This window comes from Triturus cristatus, chromosome 4_2, assembly GCF_964204655.1.
Source record: "Triturus cristatus chromosome 4_2, aTriCri1.1, whole genome shotgun sequence".
Lineage (NCBI taxonomy): Eukaryota > Metazoa > Chordata > Amphibia > Caudata > Salamandridae > Triturus > Triturus cristatus.
The window spans coordinates 164,315,562-164,327,902 of NC_140586.1; the positions used below are offsets into that span (position 1 = coordinate 164,315,562).

General features: G+C 49.2%; 1 protein-coding gene across 3 annotated transcripts in view; it reads left to right on the forward strand.

The window, feature by feature from the left end:
* PTGES3 (prostaglandin E synthase 3) overlaps window positions 1-12,341 on the forward strand; it is a 217,638-nt gene that overhangs the window by 97,997 nt on the left and 107,300 nt on the right. For all 3 annotated transcript variants that reach the window (XM_085600959.1, XM_085600960.1, XM_085600961.1), the window contains exon 5: window positions 11,447-11,536. In XM_085600959.1, the coding sequence (XP_085457085.1) occupies window positions 11,447-11,536 (90 nt within the window). The remainder of the gene's footprint in view (window positions 1-11,446; window positions 11,537-12,341) is intronic.

The following is a 12,341-nucleotide window of genomic DNA, read 5'->3' on the forward strand; positions in this document are numbered from 1 at the left end:
GTTCAAAATGGCTTCGTCCAGGGTTTCTGCCACATGTCTCGGAAGCACCTTCCCCCCCCCCCAAGCTGCCTTCCCTCCTTGGTGCAGCCTGGTGCCTGGCACCCAGCGACAGCGGTTGATGGATTGGCCTGTAGCCCCACCCATCTTCTCTTCATGGAGAGGAGGCCCTCGCTTGTGGAAGAAAGGTTATCAATCCATCCAGCTGAGGTCAGCCCTCAGCCTGGGTCTGGTCATGGCTGGCTTAGAGAAATATGACCGTTCTGGATGACCCAAAAGCAGTACAAATATGACTTTGGACTCTGCAGAATACTTATTTTCACATTTGCTACATTGGACTTAGGTGCGTGTCTGGAATCTGTAGGCCTAACGGAAGTTAATCTAGCCATGGACCCCACATTCCCTTAGGGGAATAATGAAGTGAAAACACAGTAAAACACACTGACTTTCCCTGGCATGTTTCTTTCCAGCCTATAAAGCCTATTCCATGTACACATGTGTCTGCATGTAACCAGCCCGGTGTCCCTTACTCCAGCTGCTGCGCAGTGGCCTGGTCAAGCCAGGGGAACACCAGTAAAATCCCCATGTAGTCTCTTACATCCTGAGTTCACTGTGGGTGAGTCCCAACTTATGAGACTCTCCCACAGTAAAAGCTCAACAATTAGGTGCTCAAAAAGCGAAAAATCCGGGCGGCCCATAGTGTCAGAACCACCTTCTAACAGTGGTGGTTGGAAAATATGCATGTGGTAAACGAGGATGGCTGTTTTTTATCACATTGCTGATCTTAGCAACGCCTTCGATTTAGTGGACCACGCTATACCTTGGCCAGTTTTACTCAATCTCGGTGCCCCGGATCCCATTATTTACTTTTTAGCTAGGCTGTACAAGAAATTAACGACCAGAGTACGGTATGGCCAAAGGGGCGAATGCACCCCTAATTTTAACGCAAAACATGGTATCCGCCAAGGCTGCGTCTTAGCACCATTGCTTTTTACCTTATTTATTGATTAAGTAGAAGCAGCTCTTAAATTGATAAAGGCAGACGCCCCCCAAGCTTAGGGCCAGGATGTCCCGGTTCTGCTTTCGCGGACGACGCTGTGCTTTTATCTAGAACACCGGTAGGCCTACAGCGGTTAATTGAAGGGTTCGCAGATTTTATCAGTGGGAGGAACTGCTGATTAACAAGGCCAAAACATACACAATGGTCCGTGGTTTGAAACCCAGGAATATGAAGTCCTTTTTTATAGATGGGGTAAAAAGTACAAATTGTAGACAATTTTTGTTATTTAGGGCTATCTTTCGCTGGTGACGGTAAATAGATGCGTGAAATGTCTAATGTCCAGGCCAAGATGACTAAAAGTGTGCATGGGGTGTTTCGGTTCGCATCTAAATTGGGGGATCGCAGCATCAAAGACATGAACTATATTTATAAAGCTAGATGCACCTCTGTTGCACTATATGGCGCAGGGTTTGGGGTCACCATCCCAGCCAAGAATATGTCTGCCTGCCTCACCATCCTCTGAACTAATCCTTTGCAAAGTGGGTCTTAATTACCTGTCAGACTTGATTGTACTGAGACCCCTACTGCTCTGGAGATCAATATGGTCAAAAGAGGAGACTATATTGACTAAATCAATTATTAAGGACTGTCTGAGATTGGACAATTGTTTTAAGATCCCCTAGCTTATATATATAGCTAATGCTTATAGAGATCTATTCAATCTGATGACCCTGGAAAATCTAAATGACGTAACTGGGTTGTCTAAGCAGGAGATAAAGAATACTTTCTTGTACCATAATAAAGAGTGCAGGTTGAGAACAGTTGGGAAGCAAACCGCGTATCTGCTTTACCACTTGCATAAACCTATTGATGGCTTTCAAAGCTATCTAACACTAGTCACGAGACCCTCACACCATTTTGTTTTAACGAGAATGAGACTAGGCCTTGTCCATCACTTAGTAGCGTTCCCCATAATGAAACAGCGACCAGTCTCCCCGTGTCCATGTGATGGGCATACTAAGCAGAGCACCTTGCACTTTCTACTTTTATGCGACTTGTACTTGAATTTTAGAATAGTCTATTTAAAACCATTGTTTAAGAAATAGAACGCCAAAACCACCAATGCTGCTATGAGTCTATTGTTTACACTAAGAGAGCCTGAGATTTGTTTTTATGCTGCGACATTTATTTTAAGATCAATTCATGCTAGAAAATATGTTTTAATGTAATTATGAACTGTGATTGAATTTTTGCTGCCTTTAATGAAATTGGATTTTAGAATCTGTGTATGTACACTTGCTTTTATGGTTGCTACATTTTAACCAAATAAAGCTTATTGAATTGATTCATTCCACTTGACGCCATGCTGTAAGGTGTTAGGTAATTCAACTAAACAAGCTAACAAAATAAGCTAAAATAAGAAATACACAACAACCTTAAAATAACAATCTAACACAATAGAGTAAAAAAAAGAACTAAAATAAATACATTCTTACAATGGATTCCTTATTCTGAAGATCATCTGCTGAGGACACTTCTTTTGCCTGCACCTCACTGCCACGATTGCTTGTGCTACATAACTGTCCTTCAGGTATACTTTGTTAAATAGAGGTGCAGAAAAAAGTTTCTTGTAAACTGTATGGCTGCACGTTGTAAAAAAAGAAAAAAAGCCCAAACCATACAAAAACAATAAAATAGTCTCAAAGATGCCGATATTTCTTTTCCTTCTGACACGATCCAAAGCGATGCTTCTGTTGTGGCTGAAATTACTGTTGGCGTCTTTTTATACAAAAAGTCACAACATGACTGAAGCAGCTTGTCACCACCCCCACCCACAGAGCCGGACACACCCTGGACCCCATTTTCACAGGAGGGACAAATGTCTACTTCAGCCACACCACGCAGCCCCTTTGGACAGACCACCACTGCGTACACTTGACCTTCACCACCATAACCGCACCCAAACCCGCCTGGCACCCGCCACGAACAAATTGGGGCAAAATCAGAGGAACACCTCAACACCACCCTCCTCCACGATCCCCCTCTTTGCCACAACCAACGCCAACTCCGCAGCCAAAGAACTACACTGCTGGATCTCCAGCTGCGCAGACAAGCTCGCACCCCTCCGTCACCCCGTCAAACAATGCTCCCTGAAGGCCCCCTGGTTCACCACCGACCTCCAAGAAGCCAGGCGCTCCTGCAGACGCCTCGAGAAACTCTGGCGGAACAGAAAAAACACCGAAGACCAGAAGAACTTCAGGAACGCCATGAATGAATACCACCAGCGGATAAGAGCCACCAAGCGGACCTTTATCAGGAACAAAATCCACACCAAAGCAAGTAACTCAAAATAACTCTTCAGTGTCATACAGCAGTTCACCAAACCCCTCAGCAAAGCCACAGACGTCACACCATCCCAGGACCTCTGCAACAAGCTCAGCTCCTACTTCCACCGACCGGATCAAGGCCCTCTACAACCACGTCAGCTAACAGACTCCGAACACCACCCCCTCCCCACCACCGCCAACCAGCCAACCATCACCAACTGTAAACCTGCTACTACTGAAGACAACACCACGAACACCCACTCAGGAGCCCTGGCGGACCCCTGCCCACTGCACATCTACCACAGAGCCACCGCCATAGCACCCGGACCATCAATGCCTCCCTTGAATCCGGCATCTTCCCTGACTGGTAGCGGGCAAAGGTCAAGCCCCTCCTCAAGAAACCCTCGGCTGACCCAACGGACCTGAAAAACTACTGGCCCATCCCTCTCATCCCCTTCGCAGCCAAAGTCACCGTGAGATTTATCAACTCCCAGCTGACCACCTTCATCTAAGAGAACGCCATCCTCTACTCCTCCCAGTCCGGATTTCGCAGCAACCACAGCACCGAGACCGCCCTCCTCGCTACCACCAATGATATCCGCATGCTACTCGACCAGGGCCACACTGTGGCCCTCCTACTAGACCTCTCCGCAGCCTTCGACACTCACACCGCACTCTCGCAGCGAGACTCCAACGCCGGTATACGAGGAACCGCTCCTTTCTCTCCGGCAGAACCCAAAGGATCAGACTCCCTTCCTTCCTCTCTGAACCTACAGAGATCAACTGTGGAGTACCCCAAGGATCCTTGCTCAGCCCCACGCTCTTCAATATCCACATGGCCCCCCTCGCTGCCTTCGTCAGACAAAATGGGCTCAGCATAGTATCTTATGCCGACGACACCCAGCTCATCCTCTCACAAAGAACCTCGAAGACACCAGACTCCGCTTCCAAGAAGGAATGAAAGACTTCGCAGCCTGGATGAGCGACAGCAGCCTAAAACTGAACTCGGAGAAGACAGAGGTCCTTCTCCTTGGACCCTCCCCCACTGCATGGGGCAGCTCCTGGTGGCCCCCTGCCCTCGGAAACCCACCCACCCTGACGGACCACGCCCGGAACCTCTGCGTCATTCTAGACTCCTCCCTCACCATGACCCGCCAGACCAACGCCGTCTCCTCCACCTGCTTCAACTCCCTCCAAGACCTTCAAGTGGATCCCCTCAAAGGCAGAAAGACCGTCACCCACGCACTCATAACCAGCAGAGTAGACTACGGTAATGCCCTCTACGCCGGAATCAACAAAATCCTGCTACACCAGCTCCAAACCATCCAGAACACCGCAGCCAGACCCGTCCTCTGAACCCCATGACACAAGCACATGATCCAGCACCTACGAAATCTCCACTGGCTCCCCATCTTGAAGAGAGTAACCTTCAAGCTACTCTCCCACGCCTACAAATCCCTCCACAACACCAGACCCAAATACCTCAACGAAAGTCTCCTTCCACGTACCCAAAAGGAACCTCCGCTCCGCCAACCTTGCCCTTGCAGAGATCTAGCTCTTCGACTGATCCGGAGCTGCAGACACCCCTCCCCCTCCCTGCCTTGAGACCGTCACAGGTGATTAGCGCGCTTTATAAACCCCTGATTGTTCGACACCATGAAACCCCACTGCGCTTTTTCGTTTCTGCCTGGATACTATTGTCCATCACTGTGACGTCATCACTTTCACCGTGACCACGCTTCAGACTTTCTCACGTCGTTGAGGCTAGAGTTACTCTGCTCGTGCCGACATACACACGCCCTGGGTATTAACAACTCAAGACGACCCGCGCGAACCTGCTGCAGGTACCACGAGGTGAGTTTGAACAATGCTAAGCTCCTCATGCTTTAACTGTCCCACGCCGGCACTTTGCTCACACTTAGCCTATTTTTAAAGGTTACTAATTGTCTTGCTTAGTATTTCCAACGCCTGCTCAGATTATTATTTTACCTGCTGTTGCGCTAACAGGATTTAATTAAAATGAAGACTGATCTTTTTTCTTGAACGACTTGAAGTTTGAAATTTTTTTCCGAATGACCGGTTTCTCGCTCTGAACACCACTTTCTTTGGTGGGTGTTGCTCGTCGCCAGTAATTAAGAGGTAGACCCAGTTTCTTCTTTCACTTAAGTGTTTGCCACCCACCGGAGGACACCACCAACAGCTGACTGTTATCCTCACTGTTGTTTCCCAGCCGCCCCTCAAGATTCTTGTGATGCACCTAACATTCTCCCAGGTGCATCACCATTAAAGGGCATGTTACAACACGAAAAGTTTCTTACCTGTCGGTGTAGTTTTGCAGCTTGAAGATCTTTCTGGATTCACTATGCTGTGCATTATTCCGCGATCTTGTGGTTGGGTCCGGATTCGTAGTCTTTCCTTTGTTTTTTTTTTTTTTTTTTTTTGTAGCCCAGGTGGGCGTCGACGTCCACCATTTGGTGCACCTCCCGTGACGTCGTCGTGCTTCCTGCGGAAGTCCCACCTTTGGGGCGCCATCTTCGGGTTCTTTTTTCCCTGTTTTTTCCTTTTTTTTTTTTTTTTTTTTTTTTTACCCTAGGCGATTGATTAATCCTTTTGTCCATATTTCTGTACGTTTCCACTTCTTTGATCCTATCCATTTCACCCCCTCTTCCTCCAGCCTCATCTTCCTGGCGGAGGTGGGTGGGTTCGCTAGTGAATCCAGAAAGATCTTCAAGCTGCAAAACTACACCGACAGGTAAGAAACTTTTCGTTTTGCAGCGTGAATCTTTCTGGATTCACTATGCTGTGCATAGATTTTGTAGCGGTTTTCCTATTTCTGTGGTGGCTGGGTGGAAGATGATCGCTGGTCGTTGAAAATGTGTTGTAGCACCTTCTGTCCGACCTGTGCTTCCTTATTCATTTGAATGTCCACGCAGTAGTGCTTCGTGAACGTGTGCACGGATGCCCAAGTTGCTGCGAGACAAATGTCTTGGATGGGCGTGTTTGCCAGGAAGGCAACTGTGGCCCCCTTCTTCCTTGTGGAGTGGGCTTGGGCCCCCTCCGTTAGCTCCTGTCCAGCCTGTTTGTGACAGAATTGAATAGTGAGGGCAATCCACCTAGCGATGGTGCCCTTGGTCACTGGTCTACCCATGAAGCTGGTAGCAAAGGACACAAACAGCTGCTTCGACTTCCTGAGTTCCTTGGTTCTTTCAATGTAGTGCATCACCGCTCTTCTGGCGTCGAGGGTGTGCAGGGCCTTCTCTGCGTTTGTAGTCGGGTTCTGGAAGAAACTCGGTATCTGGATAGTCTGGTTCATGTGGAACGCCGACACTACCTTGGGCATGAAGTGGGGGTCCGTCCTGAGGACCACCCTGTCTTTGTGAATTTGAATGTAGGGCTCCTGTAGCGTTAGTGCTTGAAGCTCGCTCACCCTGCGTAGTGAGGTAATGGCCACTAGAAAGGCAGTTTTCATCGTCAACATTTGTAGAGTGGCTTTGTGAATGGGTTCAAACGGCGCCTTCATGAGCTCCGTCAGAACCACGTTTAAATTCCATGCCGGCGGCGGCAACCTTTTCGGGGGTGCCATTCTTTTGGCTCCCTCCATGAATCTCTTCACCACCTGCGAGGTGAAGAAACTTCCACCTTTCTCACCTCTGGTGTAGGCAACGATCGCTGCTAGGTGTACCCTTAGGGAGCTCGAGCAGAGGTTACTCTTTAGAAGGTGTGTGAGGTACCTCAGCACAGTTGAGTCTATTGTCATCCTGTTTTGCAGTCCCTTTTTCCTGCACCACACCGTGAATCTCTTCCACTTTGCGCTGTAGCACTTTCTTGTAGTAGGTTTCCTTGCCTCCCGTAGCACTCGCATGGTGCTCTGAGGCAACTTTAGGTGTGCGAACTCTAGGTCTTCAGGAGCCATGCTGCCAGGTTGAGGCTCTCTGGCTCTGGGTGCAGTACCTCTCCGTTTTGCATTGAGAGCAGGTCCTTTTTCCTCTCGAACCTGTACGGATTGCCTTGCGCCATTTCTTGAATCTGTGAGAACCATGTCTGCCTCGCCCACTGTGGGGCCACCAGGATCAGAGTCATGTTGCTGGTTCTGCACTTCTCTAGCACTCTGCAACAGGGGTATCGGTGGAAAGGCGTAGGCAAATGTCTTCCACCAGCTTATCCATAGGGCATTTCCCCTGGATTGCTGATCTGGTTGCCTGGACGCGAAGCTTCGGCATTTTGCATTGTGGCGTGTTGCAAACAGGTCTATTGTGGGAGTCCCCCATTTCTGGAAGATTTTCTCCGTTTCCTGGCCATTGAGCTCCCACTCGTGCGATGCTGAGGTCTGCCTGCTCAGCCAGTCTGCCTCCACATTGTCCTTTCCTGGCAGGTGAATTGCCAGTAGATCTATCTTGAGAGGTATGGCCCATCTCCAAATCTCCTGAGCTAGGGATGAGAGGGGGAACGACTGTGTCCCCCCTTGTTTGTTGATGTAGAACATCGCCGTGGTGTTGTCTGTCTGTATCAACACTCTCTGGCCGAACAGGTGTTTCTGGAATGCCTTCAGGGCTAGCAGTATCGTTTTCAACTCGAGGTAGTTGATGTGGCGGACCGCGTCCGCTGGAGCCCATAGACCCCTCACCCTGAGGTTGTCCATGTGCGCTCCCCATCCCTTCTGTGATGCGTCCGTGGTAATGGTCACTGTTGGGCTTGGTGGTGTCAGGCTTCTCCCCGTTGTTATGTTGTCTCTGTTCCACCAAGTTATCTCCTCCTGCACTGCGTGCGTAACAACCACTAGATCCTCCCAACTTCCGTTTGCTTGTGACCATTGCTGTTGCAGCCATTCCTGGAATGGTCTCATGTGCAGGCGTACATTCGGCACCAGCTGGATACAGGACGCCATCATTCCCATCATCTTGCTCACCGCCCTCACTGTCAGAGCTCGCCCCTTCTGGTAGAGCTGCGTCTCCTTCAGTAGAGCATCTGTCCTCCTGTCGCTGGGCACTACCGTATTGTGTAGGGAGTTGATCTTTGCCCCCAGGAAAATCTTTACCTGCTCCGGTTCCAGCGACGATTTTCCCCAGTGGATGGAAAACCCCAGATTTGTGAGGGTGTCTGTTACGCGTTTTGCGTGCCTCTCGCACTTCTCGCGTGAGTTTGCCTTGACCAGCCAGTCGTCCAAGTAGGGGTATACGTGTATTCCCTGCTTTCGTAGGTGTGCCGCTACCGCCGACAGGCATTTTGTAAAGACCCTTGGTGCTGATTTTAATCCGAAGGCCAGGGTTGTGAACTGGTAGTGTTCCTGTTCGATGTTGAATCTTAGAAGGCCCTTGTGCCTTCTGTTTATTGGGATGTGAAGGTAGGCATCTTTGAGGTCCACGGTGACCATGAAGTCCCCTTCTCTTATCTGTGGCAGTACCTCCTGCAGTGAAGTCATTTTGAACCTTTGTGTTTTGACGAACTTGTTTAGGTACCGGAGGTCCAGTATGGGTCTGAGGTCTCCGTCTACCTTCGGAACCACGAAGTAGTTTGAGTAGACCCCTTTGTTGCGTTCCCTGAACGGCACTGTCTCTATGGCTCCCTTTTGCAGGAGTTTCCGTGTTTCTTCTCCGAGTATTGCCAGTTCTTGGGCCGATCTCTGTCTTCCCTTCGGCTTTCTGTTTGGAGGTCTTTTCTCCAAGTCTACGCAGTATCCGTACTGCACGATGTTCCGTATCCACTTGTCTGTGGTTATGCGCCGCCACTCCTGAAGGTAGAACCTCAGCCTTCCGCCTACCGCTGACGTATGCTCGTAGGCTCTTGATTTTTCTCTTCCCCCTGATGACACCTTTTTGCGCCTCACCCTTGGGAGCCTGACGAGGGTGGGCGTCTTCTTGCGTGCTGAGTCACTTCGAGGAGGGCTGATCGCCCCCTCTCCTCCTTTGGCCACGTCCGTTCCCTCTCCCTCGAAAGGACTGGCCCCGAGGTTGATATTGCCAGCTTTGCTTCTGCTGACTTTGTCCGTGACCTTCGCCCTGCTGACCTTGTTGGAACGCCTGGTGCGACGTCCCCTGTTGGCTTCCACCCCTACCGTAGGGTCTCCTCGAGGGATTTCCTCGTCTCATTCCCCTCAGCTGCAGGGCCCCCATGGACCTCGCTGTCTCGTTCTCCTTCTTGAGCTGGGTGAGCTTCTCGTCCACCGTTGCTCCGAACAGTGTCTCTCCGTTGAAGGGGGTGCCAAGGATGTTGTTCTGCACTTCCGGTTTGAATCCCGAGATTCTTAGCCATGCATGCCTCCTTTCTGTGACCCCTATGGCCATGAGTCTTGCTGAAGTCTCTGCCCCATCCAACGCCGTCTTTATACAGGAGTTGGCGATGTTTTTGCCTTCATCTACCAGGTGAGAGGCTCTCTGGCGGTATTCTTCGGGGAGGTGCTTTACTAGCTCCCCCATTTCATCCCAGTGTTGGTACTGGTGTCTATTTAGGAGTGCATTTGAATTCGCCATGCGCCAGTGCATTGCGGCGTTCCTCTCGACCTTTCTGCCTGTGAGGTCGATTCTCCTGCTCTCTTTATCTGGAGGTGGGCCCGAGGTTGCTGGCACGTTGGCCCTTCTCCTGGCCGTGGAGGCAATGATGGAGTCTGCGGTGACGCTACCCTTGATGTAAGGTGGGTCCAGGGAGGAGTGTTTATACTTTTTCTCTGCCCTGGGCGTGATCGACCGACAGGTGGCAGGCTCCTTGAAGGCTTCTCTCCCCTGGTTCATCACGCTTTGTAGCATGGGGAGGAACTGGCTCCTAGTCTGGATGGGGAGCAGTGTTTCGACGAGAAAATCTGCTTTCGGCCTCTCCTCGTCGAGCTTGACGCCGAAGGCCATTGCTGCGCTCTTCACCACCATATTGTACACCCCGATGTCGTCGGGTGGCGAAGGCCTCGAGGGGTACGTGTCCACGGCCTCCTCCGGGTTTTCGGTGTCGAGATCTTGCCATTCGACGTCGTTGCCGGTAGATGTCGCCGATTCGAAGAACGATTGTTGGTCTTCTTCCTCGGCTTCTTCCTCATAATAGGGCTCCTCTTCCTCTTCGAGGTCCCTTGTCAGCCCTTCGGCGTCGAACTCATCCTCGACTTCGACGACGTCCGCCGATGAAACCGTTGGAATCTTGAATTCCTTCATCCTGGCGTCGAACTCCTTCTTCCTTTGAAGGATGTTCTCCATTTCGGCCTCGAGCCGCCTCTTCTTTTTCTCCATTTCGGAGATGCTTCCCGATGACGATCCAGACCCAACGGCGGAAAAAAGAATCTGAAGATGGCGCCCCAAAGGTGGGACTTCCGCAGGAAGCACGACGACGTCACGGGAGGTGCACCAAATGGTGGACGTCGACGCCCACCTGGGCTACAAAAAAACAAAAAAAAAAAAACAAAGGAAAGACTACGAATCCGGACCCAACCACAAGATCGCGGAATAATGCACAGCATAGTGAATCCAGAAAGATTCACGCTGCAACACAAATATTTTTCTATCCCTTTACCCATTGTTTTTGGCCTCTTTCAGCTTCCTGTCACTGTTCTGCATCCCTGTTCTCTTCTGTTCTTATGGTTTCAGGCAGTCGACTCTATTCTGCTCCCTGTCTTTGCCCCTTTACTGCCCTCAGTGCTTCTAACTGAATCCATTTTCAGTCAATCAAGTTCTCTCTGGTAGATGTATAGATCACCCCATGAGGATGTCGGAGTTGTAAATGCTAATGCAGTCTCTTTAAAGCATGTTCCATTTTCCCCAACACTGCTCAAACGTAACTGGTACTGTCAGATCTCTCCATCACTCACCACCCACACACACCCCCCACCCACCCCCCCCCCCCCCTCTCCCCCTACCTAGTGGAGCCGTAGAGTCGATGGCCCCTCGGAAGCACCTACTGGTTTCCACTGAAGCAGTTTTCCTTTCTCATCAGAAAGTAGTTGGGAGTGGCAGTGAAATGGTAGGTTAACTGTATACAGAGGCACTCCCTTTTATTTTTAATCCTCAGTTATTTGTTCTAATGAAACAAAGAATACTACCATAGTCATACATTCTTCTCACCCGCAGCTTTACTGTAAGACCTCTGAAACAATTGAATAGTTTTGCCCCTCCCCACAAGCTAAGTAACGTGTTTTGTGTTTATGCAGCTGAACTGGCTAAGTGTGGATTTCAACAATTGGAAAGACTGGGAGGACGATTCAGAGGAAGACCTGTCTAATTTTGATCGTTTTTCAGAGGTAAACTATTGAAACCCCGAATGGTGATTCATCAGGCTGCTGATGTAAAAGATGTTACCAATGAACATATACTTACAGCAAAGCTTCATTTGCCTCAAATGCTACTGGTGCTCTACACATGTATGGTAGACAAAATTTCAGTGTATGCAGTAACTTTCATCTTCGATGAGGTCATGGATTTATGTTGGTGTACTTTTTCTTGTAAATTTAAGCTCCATTCTTGGCAGTCTGCACTAGTAGTTGATGGAATGCATGGATAAAGTGAACTGTTGGCTCATTTCCTCAGCCTTCAAGGATAGGTTGATCATAAACATTGGATTTCTCATGTACTGCATGTAGGTACTCTGGAACGTAATTCATCCCAAAGAGGGTGCACAAAATTAACTTGTCCAGTGTAAGGGATTCACCTCTAAATAGCTTATTAAGGGCGAATTTACATATATCACAACTACATTACAGCACCCTTATCCTAGATCACTGCTAAAAGGTTTGTTGAATATGGGTAAACGGACGTCTGATATAAGTTACATTAGCGCAATGGAAACAAAGGCCGACTGTACCTTTAAGATTCCCAGAGTCAGTTCTGTTATAAAAGGCACACGAGTGGAATGTAGTAACACTAGCAGCTATTACACAATTTTAACAGCTTTTTTTAGTCCGTGTAGTTATTTTTCATCATTCAGTGTTTATCACTTGAAATGTTTTCAGGCTTTTCTCACTATTCCAGTCATTTTTACAGTCACTATGCCTTTTCACTTGAAGTGCTTCTTCGTACGCCCATCAAGTCTGTGTGGTCTGCCTGCCA